The sequence below is a fragment of the Corvus brachyrhynchos genome, unplaced genomic scaffold (assembly GCF_000691975.1).
Source record: "Corvus brachyrhynchos isolate BGI_N302 unplaced genomic scaffold, ASM69197v1 scaffold126, whole genome shotgun sequence".
Taxonomy (NCBI): Eukaryota; Metazoa; Chordata; class Aves; order Passeriformes; family Corvidae; genus Corvus; species Corvus brachyrhynchos.
The window spans coordinates 1,366,712-1,389,181 of record NW_008239283.1 but is presented as its reverse complement, the minus strand read 5'-3'; the positions used below and the strand labels follow the sequence as shown (position 1 = coordinate 1,389,181).

The window sequence follows — 22,470 nt, the reverse complement described above, 5'->3', positions numbered from 1 at the left end:
AAAGGAAAAATTCAGTCCTCACTGAAAACCTGATCTGTTTATCGAGCAGTGCTCAGCAAGCCCTATACGTTACAGACTGGCAAATGCCCTTTGAACATAGCTGAATCCACTTTGATAAATAAAAATTAAACTTTCAGCATTTTAAACAATGCAAAGGTTAAATAAAAGCTGGCAATGTCAGCCAAAAGATGTGTTAGTGATCTGTTTTCAGCATCTACTGTGTCTGTCTGTATTTCTGTCCCTTTATTTGTTTGAGTGTGTGTATTTGTGAATGTATGTGTTTCTGCAAGTTAATGACAGCAAGTCAGTTCTACTTTTTATTTCCAAGCTTTGGCCAGTTTGCATTTCGATCTCATAAAAATATAATTAGTAGGGCTTTATGCTTCAGATGTATAAACTCAATACGCTTTCAGAATTATTACACCTGTTATTCAGCCAAAGGTAAGAGGATTCTATTAGCTAAATACATATTTAGACACCTAATAAAATCCCTTATTCAGTTCTGTTTCTTAGTTTCAGTTCACGAACAGTAACCACTATTCTGAGTTAAGATTTTGACCATTTAATTTTTAAGAAAAAAGTAATTAGACCATATTATGGATTAATCCCTTGCCAATTCTCATTTTTAAATCAAAGTAATTTTAGACTTGGGAACTACATAATTTTATGCAGAAAAAGTATGTTTTGCCAACCTTATTAAAATCTTTAAAGACCATATTTTCTATAGGCTTCCAAAAATTATCCCACAAGAATGTGTGGGTGCACCCATCTGTACACATGAATGGGCAACTAGGAGCATAATTATCCACTTTTGCACATGCAGATGGAGGTGTTTAAGCACAAATTAGCTGACCCCCAGATTCTGCTAGTGCATTTGTCTGAGCTGGCTAATAATGTTTTGTTGAATTCCATAATATGGGTTGAAACCCCAGAAAGGTTTTTAGATATAGTAACATTTCTGTAAGATATCTGAAATCGCTAAAGTCTTTTAAAAAATGTTCCTGATGCAACAGTGAAATTGAGGTGTAGCTTAGTGCCAGTTACTCGGGTGTTATTTTGGTTATAACGACTGTATGATTCTTTCAATATAATAAACTCCATTTTCTCCAGCAGCAATTACTGCCTGCCACTGCTTCTCCAGAAGCAAAATACACATGTTCCTACAGGGAAAAACTACTGCACTAGGATTATAAAAAATTGACCATCAATCTAAGTCTGTATGAGCAATCACAGCTGCTTTCGGAGTTATTTTGTATTAGAAGCAATTTACCCATCTGGAAGAACAAAGATATGTGCAAATGCTGGAGTGACTGACTTCCAGCAGATGCTTAAAGAAAGTTAAAATCCCAACTACTTCTGAGGTGCCTGGCCTCGATTTCTGACCTGGAAATGTTCAATATGTTGAGAAGCTCTTCCAAACACTGAGACAGCTCACTGGTACCTTGGCTTTGTGCTCCCTACCTGCTGATGCCCTCCCCACCACTCCCGGGCAGGCTCCTTGCCCACACAGCTGCACAGGGAAAAGGGGAGCAGTCGTAAAGCTTCTGGAATGAGACATGGAAATTAGTGGCTGCCTCGCCTCAGTATAGATTGTGTGAGTATTCTGGTATGGGGTGAGAAATGGGGATGAGCCTCAGTCGGAACTTTGCTGGGTTAAAGGGGTGAGAGGTAGGACAAGGATACGAGTTTCTTGGATGTGGGGCTAAATCGTGGCTTTGTGATGCTACACGGGTTTAGGGAAACAAACATTTATCACAGAGCTTAAAAACCCAAAGGTAATGACCCCTGGAATTCACATTTACCCCCAGTATGGTACCCAAATGTAACAGCACTGCTGCAAGTCCTGATGGACAAAGACCAGTTAATGGAAAACTAACTTTATACTGTAATTCAAGATTATTTGAATTTACTTTATTTGTGAAATTTTTCCATTTGTCTTCATTCTTTTGTACATTTGAAGAGGAAGTTTAGGCATTCCTTGATCCATAGAGATTGCTTTTCTTCCTTTTCTTCCCTTTGATTCCACTTGCCTAATAATAATGGGCATTATCTTATATCCATATTTAATTTTATTATGTCACTCGTATTGCAAGAAAAGGATGTTCTTTTCAAACATTGTAATGCATTTAGTATTTCACTAGTCATCAGTTAAATCAATTTTTCCCTTTATTGGATCTGAATTATAAATCAACTAGTCATTGTATGGGATACTGTATATGAATGTACAGTATATCATTATGATGTATCCTATAATAATGTCTCTTAGACATGAAAACTGAAGATGGTGGTTTAAAGTGCTGAGAGAGAAAAAATTGGAAACATCTGTTAGTAGGAAGTAGAGAAGACTTTTCATTAAAGTTTGTCAAGTGTATTTGATAGGAAGAACACACTGGGCCGTATTCTGCCACCCCTTACATACACCCACCCCAGTACCCAGCCTGCTTTTTCTGTCTCTTGTAGAAAAGCCAAGATTATGGGAGACACTGAAAAGCCAGCTCTCTACTTTGGTACAGCAGCTCAAGGAATCTGAGACCTGAGGCAGAAGGAGGATTCACAAGTTTTAAGGGAAAAGAGATATCACAATACAATCAGTGTCTTTGTCTATGCAGGGGCAATGACAGCTGCCGTGCTCTTATATTGAGTATGTCAGCAAGATCATGGGGAAGAAGTGGTATGGGACAGTTTTGGGCAAAAGCTCTTTTATTTCCAGTTATCCACTACGTGCAAGAAGAGGAAGCCTTAAAAATATATAAAATAAAAATTGAGGAATGCAAAGTTGCATTATTTGGAGGCTTCTAGCGAGCAGATATCTCTCCCAGGGTACAGTGAACAAGCTAGGGAATGGAAAAAAAACAAAATAGAGGAAAATGGTTAAAAACTTCTGGAACTTTATCTGAATTGTACAGGAATCCACGTAAGCAGACGTGCACTATCTACTTAAGAAAACCCCACCAAGCCCTTTCACACTCACCCAGGTTCAACTCCTTGTGCTGGTGTCAGCTTTTTTTTTGGCAGTGCCAAACTGAGGGGTTACAGCTCTGTCTCTGCAAACCCAACCAGGGTGCAGCTGCTGCTGGCACCACCTCACAGCCTTGTCCTGGGGCTGGAAGTGTGGCACAACAGTTACATGCTCCTCTCATCCCTACATCCTTTTTGCACACTGCCAAAGGCAGGTTTTCACGTTCCTCACTTTAGAACTCCTTAGACGCAAAGTGAAATACCCTCTGCACCCACAGCACAGACCTCTCCTCTGCCTGGTGCAACAGTTTAAAAGCCAATATCTCACCTTGCCTTTGCAATTTTTTCCCATTTCTGCCTGCTCCCAGTGGTCTCTGAGCCCCGCCGTTTCCATGATGATATACAGAACTATAAAATCAGATACAGCAGTCACAGGGCCCAGTGCGAATTACCCCCTGAGTCAATAGAAAACAGAATATTGCTTATTGATTTGGTCTAGCCTGTTGTGTGGTCGATGGAGAACAAACTAATGCAAATAAAATGAATCAATTGGAATCTGGCTGTGGACCTCGGTGAGTCACATGAAGTGGGTTTCTGATATCCTTTATCATCACGCACAGCCACTGAAACAAGAGTGCTACTGTCTTCTGCTGGCGCGGAGAGTTACCTCAGGCTATATTGAAAAATGCTTTTTTCTTATTTTTAGACCTGAATCAGCCCATGCCAGCAAATGTATTCTTGTGAATACAGATCCGACTTTGTTGTAATGCCCATGGGAAGGCGGTAGTGTAACCTGTTTGGATGCAGCTGCAGACCACCTGTAGAGAAAGTCAAATTAGGGAGAGACCCCACTGTTCTTTGCATTAATGCTTTTTGTGTTGTGGCCTGAATCCCCCTCCCTCCCCCTTCAATGTATCTTTCTCAACTGGGGAGATGGAGAGCACATTTTAAGACCTTCTGTCCGTTTAAGGCATCTTGTGATTGAAAGAAGATTTGAAAGACTGTAAAACCTCCCCAGTCACCAATGAGCAATGGTGTGCAAGGAGCCTTAATACTTTTAGGATGACTTTTCCTCCTGGTCTTGCAGGTTTGGGAGGTGTTGGCTTTGTGGAAAGGGCTTAAAGGGCACATTTTTATCTCCCTCAAGTAAACTGCATGTTAGGAAAGTCTCCTAGCTTTGGAATGGAAAAGTGGTTGTCAAGAAGTAAAGCCCTAGCTTGCCGCACTTTTTGTCCCATTGTTTCTAAATAAAAGATGGGCAAACAAAAGGAAATGGCTCAAGTCTAAATGCAGTGCCTGTGTATCCTGAATATCCACATATAAACAGGCACAGTCTCACTGATCTAACCACACTGAAAGCCCCTTTCACTACAGATTTTTTCTGCATTCAGGACGCAGGGATAGTTAAGCACGCAAACAACTGGTTTGAGATTGTATGTCCTTGGTATGAGAAGTAGTTTTAGTTAGTTTAGTTAGTTCTCCTGCTATCTCACTGCAACTGCCAACACTGCTGGTGTCTGTAGCTTCTCAGCAGACTAAGCTTTTATTCATTTACCAGGTAGCATTTTGTTGCATAGCAATGCAATATTCTACCTTATGTCACATAAAAACTGCCTGCAATGAAAATTTCATGTCATTTCTACTTTTCACCCCATTTCTTCACAGATGAATCCCACTGTTTCACTAATCGTTGACGTACTAGTTAACACAGGCAGAGTTTGTAGATGGAGGTAATGTCATCAAGCGTTGCCTCATTTTAAATTCCTTCCTCTCACTGGTGATATCAATGTTCACTGCAAAGACACTGATGATACTGAATTTAATTGGTATTTATGTGTAGGGTCATGTGTACTCTCAAAGAAGTTTCTGTGTAACTTTTCCCTAATTGAAATTAGATTGAAGTGTTGCTGTGTACACTGCGACTTAATGGTGACAACGTTGAGCCAGCTTCGGAGCTCAGATGCATGGCACGCATCCCAAGAAATCTGCTATGATGCTCCCACATACATCTATGCATATTTTTATGGTACAAGAGACATAAGGTGTGGAAAAGGAGCAGTCTCTTTAAGGGGGATGTGGCAACCCTATCTGCCAGTCATCTTGCCTCTGCTGTTCTATTCCTTTTACAGCCATTCTGCCTGGCTGGTATCTATAACATCTTTACATATGTGTTTAATGGCTGCACGGTGATTAAAACCCAGGGGAAAGGGAGAGGACATGGGAGTCATGGACTGGCAGCACTGGTCCTACGTGGAAATGCTTTTTGGTCTGATTTGGGGGTGTATTTGTCACCATCTTGTATTTTAAATAACATAATATATGAGCAACCTGGTCTGAAAACCATTCTGGGACTCTGTCTGAGGCTCACAGCTGCTGTGCAATGTGAAGGGCCAGTGCTGATATTGGCTATAACAAAATACCACCATTAAATCCTTATTTTGCACCTTACTTTGACTCCAGACCAGTGCACCCTCTCCTCCCTAATGCTTGTGGAGAGTACAGAAAAGTGAATTCTCACTGGTAGAAGTGTTTTGACTGGAAGTTTAATTTATAGCCGCTCATAGAATTGCAGTGTGTAATAAGCAATGTCCTTGAACATTTTTCATGTGCTTCTAAGTGACTCTTTAAAAAACATTGGTTTCCCTTGTAAAAATCATTAAACTTGTTAAGGAAGAAGCGGTAGTCTGGGTTAGTAGTCATCCCAGTGCTTTAATACTAGTAGATAATTAGTGACATGAATAAATTAAATATATTTCAGGTATAAAGCTGAGGAAAATCACCAAATATTAGCAAAGCTCCAAAATCAAACTACTTTGTGTCACATGCTGTTTTAATGACTGTGGTTTATAAATGTGCATAATTCCAAAGAGATCACATGTTTCACATAATAAAAATTACTGTGACATAAAATATATATTTTCTTAAAAAGTACTTGTAATATCAAAAGGACTGTGAAGTATTAGCCATTTAATACAAATTTATCTTTTCTTGCAGATGATTATATTTTCATTTTAATTGCTCACATTTTCGGTTCTGATCTTAATGTTTTATAGTAGTGAAGACATGCCACAAAGAAAGAAAAAAAAAAAGATTTTATTTGTTAGTTAACAGTCTTCAGAAGTCCTAATTTGGCCAATGTGTTCTGCTGCAAAGTCTTGGAATGCTGTCTTGCAGTTTCAAAAGTGATCTTATTTGGCTTCCCAGAAACTATTATGCCTGGAGGATGCCATGAGAACAAGGGCTGCCTTGTTAACAAGTAGAAAACTCTCAAAAACAAGATAGGATCCTGATATAAATCATAATTTAGATGCACAGAGCTATGTTCACAACCACAGTAATGTAATTCATTTACATCTAGTTATTACTTATCTCCACCCGAACTCCGAAGTTCAGGAATGCAGCTGCCTTGTGCCTTGTGACTCGTGGGGGTTAGGGAAGAATGACATCACCAAATTTAAGCACATTACCACGCTGACATAGTGGCACCTTGTTTTCCCTTCCGTGGATAGAGCAGGGATTGTGTGCTACCCCCCATTCTCCCAAAGAATACCTTCTTTCCCCTTTCAAGCAGCTGCTATATGAAGGGTTGCAAATGTCACTTCAACTAATGATGAATGATGCTTGACCCTTGGACCTGTTACTATGAATTTTATGCAATGCTAAATTAATATGAAAGATCTCTGCTAGAAGACTTCAGCTATTATGCATGCAGCATAAATGATATGTTAAACAATCCAAATTTTTTTCTCATAACCATGGTAAAATGCAGAGCTGTTTTAACGTTTTTTGATGTGTATTTCCACTTCAGATTAGTATCTTTTCTTTCTAAAAATATTTTTGGTAAGCAAATCAGTTTGCGAAAAACATTGTCAAAAGGGCAACTGGCCCACATGTCTTTGTTGTTCACGTTTGAATATAATTAATTATGTAAAGCAATAGTTAGTGGGAGCTTAACAATTAGTAGAGTCTGTCAAATAGTCACATGGAAATTACTAACTAATTGAACTACTGGTCTTTTATTGTTTCAGGAAGCAGGACAGAGTGTCATTCCTTTATCTCTTAAATTCATTATTATCGCATATCGCAATTTTCAAGCAATATATGCTTCCTAATAGATTAATAGATAAATAACCTTCCTGGTAATGCCACTGTGGGCAAAAGTGTTTGAAATAAAACCACCTGTTTTAATTAGTATTCAGATTCATGCTGTTAAAAAATGGTAATCCTCTTGCAGTTATATGACATTTTTAAAGCTTTGAATTTCCATCTGTATCTTATATTATGATGTTTCAGGATTGTCGTGAGTTAATTATGTTAACTTTGGAAACATTGCTTGCATTTAGAATGAAAAACTTCAGCTTGAATAGCCAGGAAAGCAGATGCTATCTTTCTTGTCAACTGCTTTGTTGTGTGATGCCTTGAAACTTTTTTATAAGATTCTGTCTCCAAAAGGAAGTATAAATCTCCATTTATTTGAAATGTTGCTCTAATCTAATCAATATTTTAATATATTTCTCATGGGAGGGACCTGAATGTGTCTCAAGGAACCAAAGACATGAAAATCTCTTATTTTATGTTGAAATCCTCTTGTTATTACAAGTCCATTCACAAGACTAATTTGTAGAACAGGAAAAATCCATGTACTATAAAGTTCTAAAATTGTTTGGAAGCATACCCTTCTCCTCCTGTAATATATGCCTGTAAGTTGAGGTGGAATGAGAGGAATTGGAAGCATTACAATTGGGATACACATCCAGATAAACCCTGGAAAAGAGAAAGGGAGGCACAAATCAATGGGCGATGTCCCAAATCTGCTCTGGGTTCTACCACAGAGCAAATGAAAATGCAAAACTTGGATGTGCACGTGAGGCAGAGGGAAAGGTGTGAGGTGAGCAAGAATCTGGTGGATGCAGGAGACGCTGCTGTCTCCTCCTTACACGTGAGGCTGTGAGGCTGTGTGGGAAATGCAAAGCACCGCAACGCGAGTCACCCGAATTTCATCGCACCCCTTCCCTGCCAAGGAGGAACCACAGGCACTGCCAGGTGTGTTTACGTGTGCCCCCGGGTGTTTATGCATCTCCTGAAGCTCAGTGGGAGAAGGTATGGAAGTGCATGTGGAATTGCACGCAGCAGGGTGGATGGAGATATTATTTGAAGCCCACAATGGCTCCAAAATTCCAACCTTTCAGTCAAAAAGAGCTGGGCAAGGTCTCAAACGTTGCTGTCTATGCAGCTCTGTATCCCACCAGTCATGTGATCCCATGGATTTCATGAACACAGGTTTGATCAGACGCTTTGGGCTTCCACATCTGCAAAAGCATCATATTTCTCGAATGAAAGTTATTTTTGCTGTCACAAAAATGTCAATGTTTGTAAGCCAGCACTCTGCAAGAGAAACTGAAATGTGCAGGACAACCCACGCCTGGATCAGGACATGATACACTGGTGTGGCGTCAGAGTGGATGGAACCCTGAAGCTGATGAATTTGTATGAGACAAGTGCACTTAGCAAGAATCTTCCATATTCAGGGTAACATGTGATTCCAAAACGCATAAAAATATTTGAAAATTCATGTTATTATTAGCACTATTATTATCAAAGGACATTTCTTTAACATTTGAAAGTCCTTCAGTGCACTTGAAGATATATTTGTTTTAGCAACTTATATAATCCCCTCCTGTTTAAAGTTTTGTTTTAAACACATACAATTATCATCTCATACGCCCTGATTCAGTAAGCACTTAGAAGCATTCCTATCTTTAACAGCATAGCTAGTCCCAGCTAATATCCAGGGAACGGAATTAGAGCTTCAGATATTAGCAAAAAGTAATGCAAATGTGAATTAAGCAACATGGTTTTGAAGTAAGTTGACTGAGGACTTTTTATTCCTTAAAAAGAATGTGAAAGTTTGACAAAATATAGAAAAAATCAAAGCGAGCATTACTGATATTAATAATTATTTTAAAAGTACATAAAGTCGAATAATTTAGTCTGGCAACTAAAAGGAAATAACCTTCCAGTAAGGGTAGTGAAGAAAAATACTAACAGCTTTGAGGCAGAGCCATCAGCAAAAATACAATGTATAAACATATTTGGATATTTCCACATATATACATATGTGTATATATATATATATATGTACAAGCTTAAAGATGTATAGAATAAGAATGGTATTATTCTTGGGGTTCAGCATGTAAGTCACATTAATTAACATAATTTAAGTTCCCTGCATTGCAAAGCATGGCTTTTTCCAAGCTAATAGAATTTATAATTTAAATTTATATCAGATTTTACCAAATTTATATTCGTACCTTTGCCTTTCCCAATGTAACTCTCCGTACAGACAAACCTACATCTAACATGGTGCTTTGCTATGGAAAACTCTCACTACCTCACATCTGTCCATGAGGTGAAGTGATATTCTCTGTCCACTACATAACTGGTAACAAATTGTTGTGTTAGGTAACAACTTCAGCCAAATTTTCATGAACTGGACCAGGTGAAGCCTGAATTATTCTTATGACTCAAAAGCAGTCCTGGGTCCTCTGTGTGGGGTTTTTCAAGGCAACTCACTTTATTGCTCATAGAAAAATTAAGTAATTCTTAAAGGCAAGGTGCAAGTATTAAAGTGCTAGTTTGAAAGTATTTAACAAAAGTGTCCTTTCTTTGTGAATAACTTGAATAAAGTGTTTAAATGACCTCTTCCTAACCAGAAGAGAATATAGAGAAGAAATTAAGCTTTATTGGTAAATTAAAGCCCAAATCCCATGGTTGATGAGAGATATGGTTCGTTTGAAATAGTTACAGTTTCAGACTTTCTCTTCTACAATCAGCGGGTGGAGACCAACATAATCCAATTAATTGTAATTCCCTTTTGTGGCACTGGTACAGTGGTGAATGATATAGTAAGTCCATTGAAGTCTTATCTTTGGTCAGATAATCCAAATGGATTCATATTATGAAACAGTCCTTTATAAAAGTTCTGATGAACAGAAGTGTTTTGACTTTAGTGAACCAAAAGATAAATTCTATACAAAATAAAATGTTTTGTCCTTGACATCTAAAGGGCTTGTGTGCACCTGACTTCATGTAAGAATACCTCTTTCAGATGCTCTACTTCAAAGAGCCTGTTCATTAAAACATAAAAATCTAAACTTTGTTCTCTGGGCATCCTGAAAAAAACAAGGTGTGAGAACAGAGATTTACACGTACGGGTAACCAGTTTCCTTGGAAATAGCCCCATCAAAATAAATGGGGTTACAGATGTGAGGAATATATGAATAGCACTTTGATAATTTTTCAGATTTCTATTTTTCTCATGAAACAACAAACTAATATTTCATTGATAATCCTTGTAGCTGTAAACAAATCATATATGTTTGTTCCTTTCTAGTATTGTAGGAGGACTAGGGGAATTGCTTAATTTTAGCTTGAGCTTTGATCTATTTACATTTGGAAGTAATTTACATAAAGGAAGTTATAATGATCTTTATTGTTTTGTTAATTATTTCCTTTGATTATTGAAACTCACTCACTGAGGCACAAGCTCATTGTTACTGGGGTCAGTCTCAATAATATATTTGGCTGCGTGCAACAAGTCAGGATTGGGTGGTATTCTTGTGTTTTGAATTGTTTTCATGCAGACCCTTTCAGTATAACAATCACTGGAGACAGGACTGATTTAATGCATCACTCGTCTGATCCAGTGCTTCATATTTTGTATTTCTCCTTTCCTTTAAAGTTGTCCATAGCAAGCCCACACAACAGCAGAGTGTTTTCGCTTGTAGCATGTTGAAATCTCATATTTACTAAAGGATACTGAGATGCCATTTGTGGAAGACAACACACTAGACAATATATTGAGGTCAGATCTTTACAGAGTATCTGAAAAATACTCTTTTCCCAGTTTTTTTTTCCTCCCTTAAAGTATCTGGTTGAAATTTAATACAAAGAATTTTTTACCCTTTGGGGTACATTACATATGAAATAATTTATGACCCATGAATCACAAGAAGGCAGTGACTTAGGTTTCAGATAAGTCTGCCAAATATTACAAAACATTGTGTACAGATTTTTGGACTATGAAAAGGCTTTTGACAAGAATGGAAATAGAAGCAGCGTTAGAAACAGCAAGAAGGGGAAGAACAGAACAGCTATATGACAGAATCCTAAAGCACTCTGAGTTAGTAGCACAATTAAAAAGATATGAATATGAACATATTTTTGAAGTATGAAAATGGGACAGAGAGTCATTGTCCAATTCCTCTCTGTATTAGATCTTGAGAGCCTTCAATTTATTTAAAATGTAGATTTGCGGACACTGATACACATAATTCTGATAAAAGATCTGACTGTAAATGGGGAAGGAAAAAAAGATAAAACCTCTAAAATTAGATTGCAGAGAAGCTTACTGGAGAGCAATTACACAATAAAAAAATGTTAATAACAGATTTGAAGTTGGAAGGCAGATATTTACCTTGATTAATGTATGTATACACAACACACAACAAAGAAGAAGATCAATCAAGTCAAAAGCAGAATTCAGAATGGACTTTTCCCTTTGAACAGCAAAATGTATCCTGAAGAATAAGTTACTGATCTAGGCAAGCATTTGGTATTTTTGTTCTGTGGTCATTAGCCCAGTTCAAAATAAAGACGGAAGAATAAACAGAAAGAAGAAAATAAATTGTGCTTTAACTATGAGGAAGAAGCTGAAGTTACTGTGCAAAAAGTAAGTAGAGAGAATTACATAGAGGGCAGAATCTTAGCACTGTAAGACAAATGTAATTTCCCCTCAGCACAGACATTTGATTTCTGTGAGTTGCAGAAAGTTTGCCAAGCCCCTTCCTGGTGTTCGGGCAGCCCTGGTGCTCTGTGGGACAGTAAGAGCTGGGTGGGAATTCCTCTGTGCTCTTTCCTTGTCCCTTTTTTTAAACCCTTGGTGGTACCTGACTATTTCTCTGGCCCCAAAAGAAAGAGTGATCAGGCCCTGCAGGTCTCTATGCTCGGGCTGTGTCTGCCTGCTCCTACTCTTTGTTTACAAGTCACCTCTGAGAGAGTCTGGCAGAAGTATGTTGATCTGTAAACAAGTGGTCTATTTATTCTTAGGGAGCTTTCAGCTGCATTTTGAGGGAAAATATTCTCTCTTTAAAATCATTCCGTTTCCCATACGGAATACTTGATTCAGCTAAATTTAATGAATTTTAAAAGTACTTGTAATTATAATCCCATCACAGTAATTATTGCTTCAGATCACGATGATAGAATATGCTAAGTCAAAACTGATATCTGTCATTGAAGCCTGTAACAGGTATTGGCAGTGAATAATGTATGAGTACCTTGGTGATGATACCTGTTTCTGGCTGCCAAAAGTATTGTCCTTTTAGTACCACTGCACATTTTTATACTTTCAGTTCCAAACAGCAACTGATAGCATAGAAATTTCCCCAGGGCTGTGGTGTCACTGGCTGACCACTTTTCCAAACCTTTGAACTCCTCTGCATGCCTTCGTGATGTACCACCCCTGAACTCCTCAGCTGTGCTAGATCTTTTTCACAGAAACAATGAGATAGTTCATCCCTCTCTTACTCTTTGGACTTTGTGGAATTATATGAGGATGAATGTGACCCAGTGTGCCCAAGTACAGAAATCTTTTCTTTTTCTGGCACAGGCTGGGGTTTAAGTTAGCGTGCCCCCAGGTCAGAGAACTGTCATTCCGGGGGACCAGAATAAGCAGCGTTCTGGGTGCACACAGAGATGTTCTGCATTTTAGCTTAAGTGGCTCAGTAATTTGTGCTTGGACTTCATGGAAATGGGCACTCCAATAATAAACACATGTTCAGGCACTGTAACATCACAGCTTAAATTTTCTGTTAAAAGGGCATGCCAGGTTCCTCCAGCAGAGGAGGAGAAAAGCACACAAGCTTTCTTTTGCTGACTATATCCTTGATAAGTCATCAGTGCTAGCATTGGATGGATTCAGACGAGGCTGTTTAGAAATCCATTGCAGACAAAATGTAATGATTTGCTTAGCTGACATTTTCCTTGATTTGTTTAAACACTCTTGGAGGTTTCTTGGAGGAACCATGTATTGAGTTCAGGCAGGTCAATGGAGCTCCCAAACCTAGCAAGGGAGAGAGGAAGAACTCAAAAAACTCCACCTGAATGAGGAAATTATTGTTTCACAATAGTTGAGGCCTTTGTTGTGCTATTTCATAGAAGTTCCAGGGGGTTTACGCACTTTGGAGGGTGTATGTGAACAATGCAATGCCAGGACAGGATTTACCTCAGCAGAGGAAGCTCAGCATCATGTGCTGTATCACCAAGGGATTGAACTCCTTGTCACAGACTGAGAAAGAACCTTCACCACCTCACAGCATCCCATTGCTGTCATGTCTCTGGACATCTCTATGCTCGATTGCTGCTCTAAATTGAGTTTTTGAAAGAAGCTGTTTGCCCAAACAATACCACTGTGTCTCTGCACTGGTGATCAGAGAAGCTCTGGCTTGTAAAATGCAGGTACAACAATGGAACACACGCACACACCTTTCAGTGTACAATTTGATATCTGTGCTGTCAGTCATGAGAACAGCCCTCACAAAGGGATTTTGTCATGAAGAACTGTGCTGGTGCAAGCGGAGATCTTCTGCTTGAGTCTGCTCTTTCCCTTTTTTTTCCAGTTGAAGAGTATGAATGATCAGAAAAATATTTTTGATGAATATAACTATTAAAAAGAAAGGAAAGAGAGGTGTCTTCAAATTTCATACAAAGGTTCTTCAAGCTGGAGAAAAAAGCATAATGACATTGGTCAGTTGGTCTTTTCCTAGTGTTTGCATGAGGAATTTTCTTTTCCTCTTTCAACCACAGGACTTTGTTTGGGATCTCTCCGTAGTAAAATGCCTATTGGGATGAGTGAGTGCAAAAATTTCCCAGGGTTTAAGCCAATTGGAAATGCTTTGTGCGCACCCAGCTCTTCTGCAATGATTTTGTTGTGAGGGCGACTGTAAGGATTAGCTAGCAGTGCCACAGAGGACTTTCTCCAGGGGAGATCTCCCTCAGCATACACTGGGGTAAAAACTCCAGTGCTCTGAGGTTTCCCACACTGGAGATGGAGGTTGACATACCCGAATGCCAAATTTTCATCCCAGTGCTGCTGCGTGCAGTCCCCAGCAGGGAAATGATGGAAAAGGCAGCAATGCCAGCAAACGGATAACAGTATGAGACCCAAAAAGAGCCTGTCTCACCAAAGGCTTTAGAAAGTTTTCTGAGGGCACAACCTCCACAGCAGACCAGGCGTTGCCAGCTGGGTTTGCAGGACTTGCTTCCCAAGTGATTTGGGGTCATCCATGAGCTGCAAGAATGTGGAATGCTCCAAGTGGGGCAGGACTTCTGAAGGTGGTGCTCTGGCATGTGATGGCAGCATGGGCGAGAGACAGCTTAGAGCTGGGAGAATACAACCTATGAACTATCTGAAAAGACAAGTGAAGGAGCAGGACTCTCAAATGACTGCATTTTGCTCCTAGAGATTAGTCTACATACCAGGCAGGGCATGTGGTTAGAGGAACCACATCCATTTTCTTTCAAAACTCAGCTCTCTCTACAGCTTTCGTTGATTTTTTTTTTTCTTTTTTTTTTTTTTCCTGTCTTTAGCTGATCTTTCCATAGATTACCTTCCTCCTTTTTGAACCTCAGAATGGCACCCTTAAACCAATGCTGAACTCCTGTTTGGTTCTACTGCAGACATTACAAGTGCCATTAAAAATGTGAATTGTTGAAAAGGCTAGATAATAACATAGCAAAACACACGTTCCCTTCACAAATGTATTACATATCGATTTTTTTTAAACTAATAACCTTGACAAGTGCCCACACTCTTTTTTTTCCCTTAATGTGGTCTTTATATTTTCAGCCTGAGTATTAGCATAAATTTTATGGGATTTTCTGGGCATATTTGTGTCTGTATCTAAGATATATGATATCAACTGGCAGTGATGGTTGAACTAATCAAATACTACTGACAAGTTAAAGCAAATTTTTAGGACTGTGAGATTTTGAGCATCTTCCCAGATACAGTATCTCCTGACTGAAAGCAGTCCTTGACTGTCAAGTTTAAATACCAGATTAGGGACTTAATCTTTATGTAAGCAAAACACCCCAATAAGAAATATGTCTGAGTAAAGCCAAAAAGCCAGGTCCTCGCCTTAAACCCAGCCTGAAATGTGTGTGTGTGTTTCTTTATGGCCCTATCACCATGGCATGTGAGAGATTCCAACCAGTGGGAACCAAATGAGAGTCTTACACTCAATGGACTTCTATTTGCTTTTCCTTTTTTTTTTTTGCCTTTTTTTTTTTTTTTTGACTTGGCATTTGTTCCTTCTAGCAAACATTTTTAAAAACTCTCTTATTGCTAGAGGGAAAATTGACACCCTTTGCTTTCACGATGATACATTCCTAACACGTTTCCTTGAAGAGCTGGAAATGGTGCAAAAATCTGGTAAGATAAGTCTCTACAAAGCCTTAGAAGTCAAGCATTCCACTTTAGACATTTAAGACAAATGCATGGCAAAAACAAGTTGTGTTTCTTTTTTTTTTTTTTTTAAGGTTTCTACTTAAAGTTCTGTGCCAAAGCTACAGTACTTATACATTTTCTAAATGTGTTTTAAGCAATAAGTTGTACAACATTTTTAGAACATGTGTTAAGCTATTTCTCTAAGAATGAAGCTCTTAACAAAACATAAGCACTCTGCATGAGATCTTAGCAGCAAAGTGCTTAAAAGATAAAGTAAGAATTGGTACCATGGGAAGAACACCAGCTGTAGAGCACACAGGTCCATTATGAGAAGTATGGTAGTGGGTAGGGAGAAAATGATTTAATCAGGAGTAAAACCAATTTTATTATAAGGGCACGCAGGGGGTGTGGCACCATAGTGAGAGGGACATTTCAAAATATCTGACAGATTTCAACAATGTGAAAACCCACCCTGTTCTTTAAAGTGACAGTAAACCCCATCAGGTCCCTCTTTTTGATGCTATTGTTAACAGTTGACTGTTTAAAGCTGGCCTGCTAAGATGCTGTCGATCTAGTTCAATAGTGTGTGGCAAAATAAAAGGCTAATTGTTGAAATACGATCAATCAAATATGATCTCAGAGTCTAAAGAAGATCCCCTCTGGTAACTCATTTGAGATCAAATCATTACTTTTATGATTGAGGTAATTGAATGGGAAAAAAAGAAAGAAAGGGGGAAAAAAAAAAAGAGGCTTGAAACCAAAGAAGCAAGCAAGACATCTAAATGAAATGCACAAGTCTGCCTTTGTTCCAGCTTTGTCTCACGTTACTCCAAGTTAAGGAACTGGGTCCGTTCTTCATTTGTATACATCTCCCAAATCCAGAAATTTTGAAAGCATTTAATAACATTTATTAAATAAAAATTGAAAGACAACTCCATTTTGAATAAGATTTTCTGCCTTTTAAGTAGAGAAAACCATTACAGCACCAGGATCCAGAGTTGTGGGTGTCCATGTGTCTTCAATGATTTTACCATTTTGTTTAGCAACAGTTCAGTAAAGAGGCTGCTCTTGAAGCCAGCTGAATTGCTACACATGAAATTTCAGTGACATTTAGTAAAACATTTCAGGACTATGTTGCTTCAAATTAAATTTGTTCAGCAGTTTTCATGGTTGGCCCCTGATTTACATTCAGACTGAAATTTTCTAAAAGAGAAAATCATAGCACATAGGGGGGAAAAAAGCAAACTCCATTTTTGGAGTAATAGAACTTGGAGAAATTTTTTTTTAGTGTGTCATTTTGTATCATTTTAATTTGGACTAATAAGGATTTGCTCTTTCCTCGAGTTTTATATGGATTATGATCTCACTGTTTATTATGTTCTAACAGTATCACTCTCCTAGAATTAAAAAGAAAAAAAAACCCACAAAAAAAAACCCTCAAAGAAAAATAGAATAATCATCCAATCTTGTTTTATTTTTATTAGAAACTCTATTTTTGCATTTAGTTTCTTTTATATTTAAATTCCTTAGCTCAATCAAGCTTCAAAAGAAAACATTTTTTTTTTGTTTGCAAAACAGTTTTGGAGGCACTTGTGGTTTGTCTTTAGTGTGTTATCATTTTTGACAGCTTTGCATAGCCTAGGTAGGCCAACAGGGGTCTGTCTAATATTGTTGCTGGGCAAATCTTCCTCCCAGAGATGAAAACCAAACAAAATATTTTTGAAGCAGTAAGAAGGAATTAATATCCTTTCTCTCACAGTCCTCTATTCCTTGCTGACATTACATTCAGGCAAAAAAAAGCAGAAAAGCATTCCCCCATTATTCCCTTGTACATAGCAAGGCTAACACATGTAAAGCAATAACTCATTTTCTATTGCCATGTTTAGCATATGTCTCCTGTTGGCTCTGCAAGGCCTTTAGGCCGGTCCCTTGAGCCGTCCATCGTTGGCAACTCTTAGCCCCTCGGCCTCAAAACCAAATAGCTTTGAATCATGTTGAGCTGTGATGCTAATTTTCATACTGATGCATTATGGGAATAAATGTATCTGACATACTGTGTCAATGGTACTGTCTCTTTGTGTCTCTTGTTTTTTTGTTAGCTGCATTCCTACAGATGGTATTCCATTGAAAATGTTCTCTTCCTACAAAAAAAAAAAAAAAAAAAAAGGAAAAAAAAAAAAAAAAACATGCACAGCACCAAACCTCTAGGTGCAGAAGGCTGTTAACGGTTGCTGATGATAGTAGGCAAACATTAACATAATAATTAGTGTCTTGTAATTGTTTCATTAAAACCAGTTGTTCCATTTCTCCTCGTGTTTTCCCAGAAGAGAAGCTGAATTTGGACGACAGCCAGTGGGAGGACATCCACGTTGTCACCGGAGCACTCAAGATGTTTTTCAGAGAGCTGCCTGAGCCGCTGTTCCCATACTGCTTCTTTGAACAGTTTGTGGAGGCGATAAGTAAGTACATCACATACAGTAGCAGCTAGTGAAATAGCCTGTTATATAAAAATAATAATAAACTTAAAAATAGAAGAGCAGGGGCATCTCAAATCTGACTTACCTTCCATTATCCATGATCCTGTCTTTTTATTGTTTTTGACTGCCTTTTATCTCCCACAGCATTTAGGAATTTAACTGGAGAGAAGGAAAGAAAAAAATATCAAATTATTGATCTATAAATTTTGTCTCTGCAATTTGACTGCAGTGCCTAAAATGGTTTAGGAAAGGAATTAAAATGTGTATGTGTTCAAAATATGCTAGGCTGATAATCCATGTATCCCCAAACACAAGAGAGGCTAATAATTGTGAATCACGTTAGAAGGGGCTGTCTTTATGTTAATCAGAATGAAATGCGTGTGTTTTGTTCCACAAGGTTGCAGACTCTTGCCTTACAGTGATCACAAAAAGAATGCAAAAACATTCATGTTCTCATTTTCATATCTACCTTTGCTTGATTATTATTTTTTTTTTTAAAGTTGGCAGGCAGCAAAAGTATTTTCAAAGTCCCAGGCATTTATTCCGTTCCACGTCTCTGTGGTTTATGTGCTGCAAACCCTCCATTGTAGTTAATATATGCAGGTGCATTTTGTAAAACTGTATCGGCTTGGAAAAACTTGACAAAAAAACCCAGTGATTTGGGGGTTTGCTCCCATTGGAAAGGGAGGGGAGGGAGAGGGATAGCTTAAAGGGAAAAAGCCGAGTAGGAGATTAATTAAAGATCCAATAGAGAAAATCTCTAGGAAAAAAACAAACCCAACAAAGTACTCAGAGGTCTGATTTCTGACTGATGGGCACACATATTTGCCATTGCTGTTAATGAGAGCTGGGTGTGCACATGCGCAGCTGCCAGGGAATACGAAACCCTTAATGTACAGCTCACTTTGATTTTATATTCATAAGAGTCTTTAGTTCAACTAAAGCTTTTCAAGACCCAGCATCAGATATAATGAGGTTAAATACATCTCACAAGATCCTTCCCTGCTCAGTTATTTGGAAGTGCAGTGCTGTTAAACGCACGACGTAAAGAAATGCATTACCTGAAATTTACTCCTGGCAGCTCACTTTCTTCTCCTTCAAAAGGAAATCACGTGGGGAACATCATCTCTCAATTTAAGTTCCTGTTGCACAGCATATGCAGTGCTAAGAGGGAGAAACAATAAAGAATTTCTTATTATTCAGCTTCTGGTATGCCTCAAGATAAGATGCTCATTGAAGCACCAGCACCTGAACATGCCCTTCAGGTGGTTTTCCATCCATCTGCTCTGCCCTCTTGGAAAGGAGTAGATGAGGGATTCTCAGCCAGCTCATGGGGCGTAGCCTGGCAGGTCATCCACACCTCCTATGAAGCTAATTCTGCAGTCCAATATTTAATATTGAAGAAGAACTTCTTTACGTCAAGGGTGGCAGAGCACTGGAACAGCTGCTCAGGGAGTTCATGGAGTTTCCCTGTCTGGAGACTCCTCTGTCACCTGCTCCAGGTGACCCTGCTTTGGCAGTGGGGATGGACTGGAGGATCTCCAGTAGTCCCTTGCAACCCCAACTATCCTGTGATTCTGTGATCCCTCCTCTGCCATCATAGTCCACCATCACACTGGTCTTCCATATTTATCCTCCCCCTTATCCCTACTTTTATTGCGCGTTGGGGCATGTTTTGGCTGTGCAAACACTACTGTATTCTGAAGAAAGTTATCAGGACACCATGATCTCACTTCTGTTGTCTTCTGCCCTCATCCTCTCTGCTAGTGTCCAAGTCAGGGTGATGTGATGTCTTCTGGCGGCCCAGTGGGGATGTTTTGGATAGTGGAAGTACCAGGTAGCCGGCTGCAGACTTGAGAATTATGTTTGAAAGCACATCAGGAAGAGACTGTCTACTAAAGCATTAATATTCATGAGTGAGAAATTAATGTCCCTTTCTGCTATTTGAACTATTATTAATTCTTATTATTATGATTTTGAGAGCCATTATACACATTGATAGGCTAATGAACAGTCATTTATAAAGAGATTTTAAGACAGTTTATTCCTAGGAAGGAAATGCTAGCACTCTAAGATGTGCCTTGCACTATTTCAAACCCCTAATTCTTGTTGCTTGCTTTACTGCACATCAGGGTGATTTCTACCTAATGCAACTGTCTAAAGTAAGCTACGATTTCCAATCAATCTTCTCTTTATTTGGCCTTTACTGCCATAGGATCTACAAATCCGTATTCTTACCAACTCTACTTAAAAAACGTCTATAAACAACAATTAGGTGTTTTCAGTGGTTTTGGAGCTCTTCTGTATGTTAATAGTCCTGAAGCAAAGTAAAAAAATCTCTTTTCTCCAGTATCATTTCCATTGCAGATGATTCTTTGGCTACTTGTGCTAATTAATTTGCCTGGTCGGTACTGAGCCGCTAGAAAATTTCCTCTCTTCTCCAGTTCATTGTAAAGAAGAGACTGTAGTATCTGTTCCTCAAAAATTAGAATTATTAGAATGCAGGGATGGGTGCACATTACAGTTAGAATAATGCCAGAAAGAAAGCAACTTGATTCCCGGATTGCCATGGTGATCCCTGCTCCGCCACTCAAGACCCCCTTAGTCAGAGCCTTGCATGGGTTAAGTAAGATGAAGGGGTCTAAAAACCTACCTGTAGTAGGCAGCAACAAGTTCCCAATAACATTTATGGGGACGTAGACATTTAGCAGGAGTTTTCAGGAGGAATTAGAACCCAAGAGGTGCAATGGACTCCTTATGCTGATACTATTGTAAAGACTATGTGGGAAAAAATCCATAGCAAGCTTAGTATCAATTTTCCTGGATGCTACTGCCATTTTAATTACGTGCACGGGAACAAAACTTTACAGTACTGTGTATTAGGCAAAGCACTTGCTCTCCAACTTCAATTTCCCCTGCAAATAACTTTAGATACGGCCATACTGTTAGAACAATTTAGATATGACCAGAATATTAGAAGATAATTCAGTATAGTACAGAATCTCGGAATTCTGCTTGCCAAGCTGAAGCTGGATAATAACTGTCCATACAGCTTATATCAGAGAACTTATAAATGATAAATGGAAGGCCACAAAACCTCTGGCCCAATACTAATTTTGTTCCTTAAGATTTGGAAAGTAGGGTGGTTTTGTTTTTTTTTTCCTAACGACTTTTTCTGGTATTACTGGCAAGTCATTTTGTGTTATTTTGGATGAAATATGCACTTCTAAAGTGTGCCCAAATGCTGCTATGAAGTCAGGTTCAGCCACACTTAGTTTACTCAGTACCACAAATAGTTCTATTGATTTTCTGGAAGATCAACAGACATAGTTCAACAGATTGTCGCAAGTAAAATTGTGCTTCATGTGAGTAAGGTGGTAGAAGTGCCAATAACTGAAACAATCACCTTATTTACAGAATTCAACCCTCATGGCCATACAAACTTTTAGCAGGACTTCAGCCCCTAAAACCTACCCCTAAAATCTGTTAGAAATGTTAACAGGTAAATGTGCTAGCTGATTCTAAATCTTCATTTTGATTGAACTAGTTTCCTTGAAATGTCTCAGGCAAAGGCATTGAGAAAAAGAAATTTGTCTACTACAGTCTCTGCACACTGATGGCTGATATCCACAGCACAGGAAATATTTAAATATCCACTAGTCCTTCCAGATCTTTTCAGCTGGAGCAAGCTGTATAGACTCTGCATCTGTATAGACAGTGCATCTGTCCAACTGCAGTTAAGAAAAAACCTCACTGATATTTCACAAAGGAAAATTCCACCCAGTTCCCAAAGCTGCAACATCTGTCTCTGGTTTGGGAGGCTTGAGTTCAGGTCTTTGATTTTCTCTGCAACAGGTTGGAAAGATTACTACGTTGGAAAGATTTTTTTCAATGAGTTCTAGTGATTATGCCTTCATTTCAGTTCCTTATCTCTAATATGAATTTAATAGGTGCCACATAAGCTCTGCAGATAAATAGGAGATTTATTGTTTAAAATGCACACACAGAGGCAGATGTGTATTTATATATATATGTACTCTAAATAGAAATCCTTCTGCCAGAATTACGATTCTCCTGCAGACAGTTTTCTGAATGAATGTATCGCTTACTGCTGTGGGTTTCCCACTTGAGGCAGATGAACAGCGGAATGAGATTAATAAAAAAAACGTAGTGTTGAAAATCTGATTTGCAGGTTTTCAAGTGGAATCCACAGTCTGATATGTCTCAGGTCTCAGTGTGGGGAACAGAAAACAAGGGGTTCACATCTGCCACCAGGTCTCCAGTGAAGGGACACATTCCTGAAGGGAGATTACAAAAAGATGGAGACCAAAACTTTTTACAAGAGCCTATAGTAACAGGACAATGGGGAATGGATCCAAACTGGGAGTAGGTTTAGCTTAGATATTAGGGAGAAATTCTTCCCTGTGAGGGTGCCAGAAAAGTTCTGGATGTCCCATCCCTGGAAGTGTTCAAGGTCAGGCTGGACAGGGCTTGGAGCAACCAGGTCTAGTGGAAGGTGTCCCTACC

At 38.7% G+C, this 22,470-nt stretch overlaps 1 protein-coding gene across 2 annotated transcripts in view; it reads left to right on the top strand.

The window, feature by feature from the left end:
- The window catches only part of ARHGAP15 (Rho GTPase activating protein 15), a 321,487-nt gene that overhangs the window by 242,923 nt on the left and 56,094 nt on the right, over positions 1–22,470 (top strand). For both annotated transcript variants that reach the window (XM_017740245.1, XM_008638204.2), the window contains exon 13: positions 17,791–17,925. In XM_017740245.1, the coding sequence (XP_017595734.1) occupies positions 17,791–17,925 (135 nt within the window). The remainder of the gene's footprint in view (positions 1–17,790; positions 17,926–22,470) is intronic.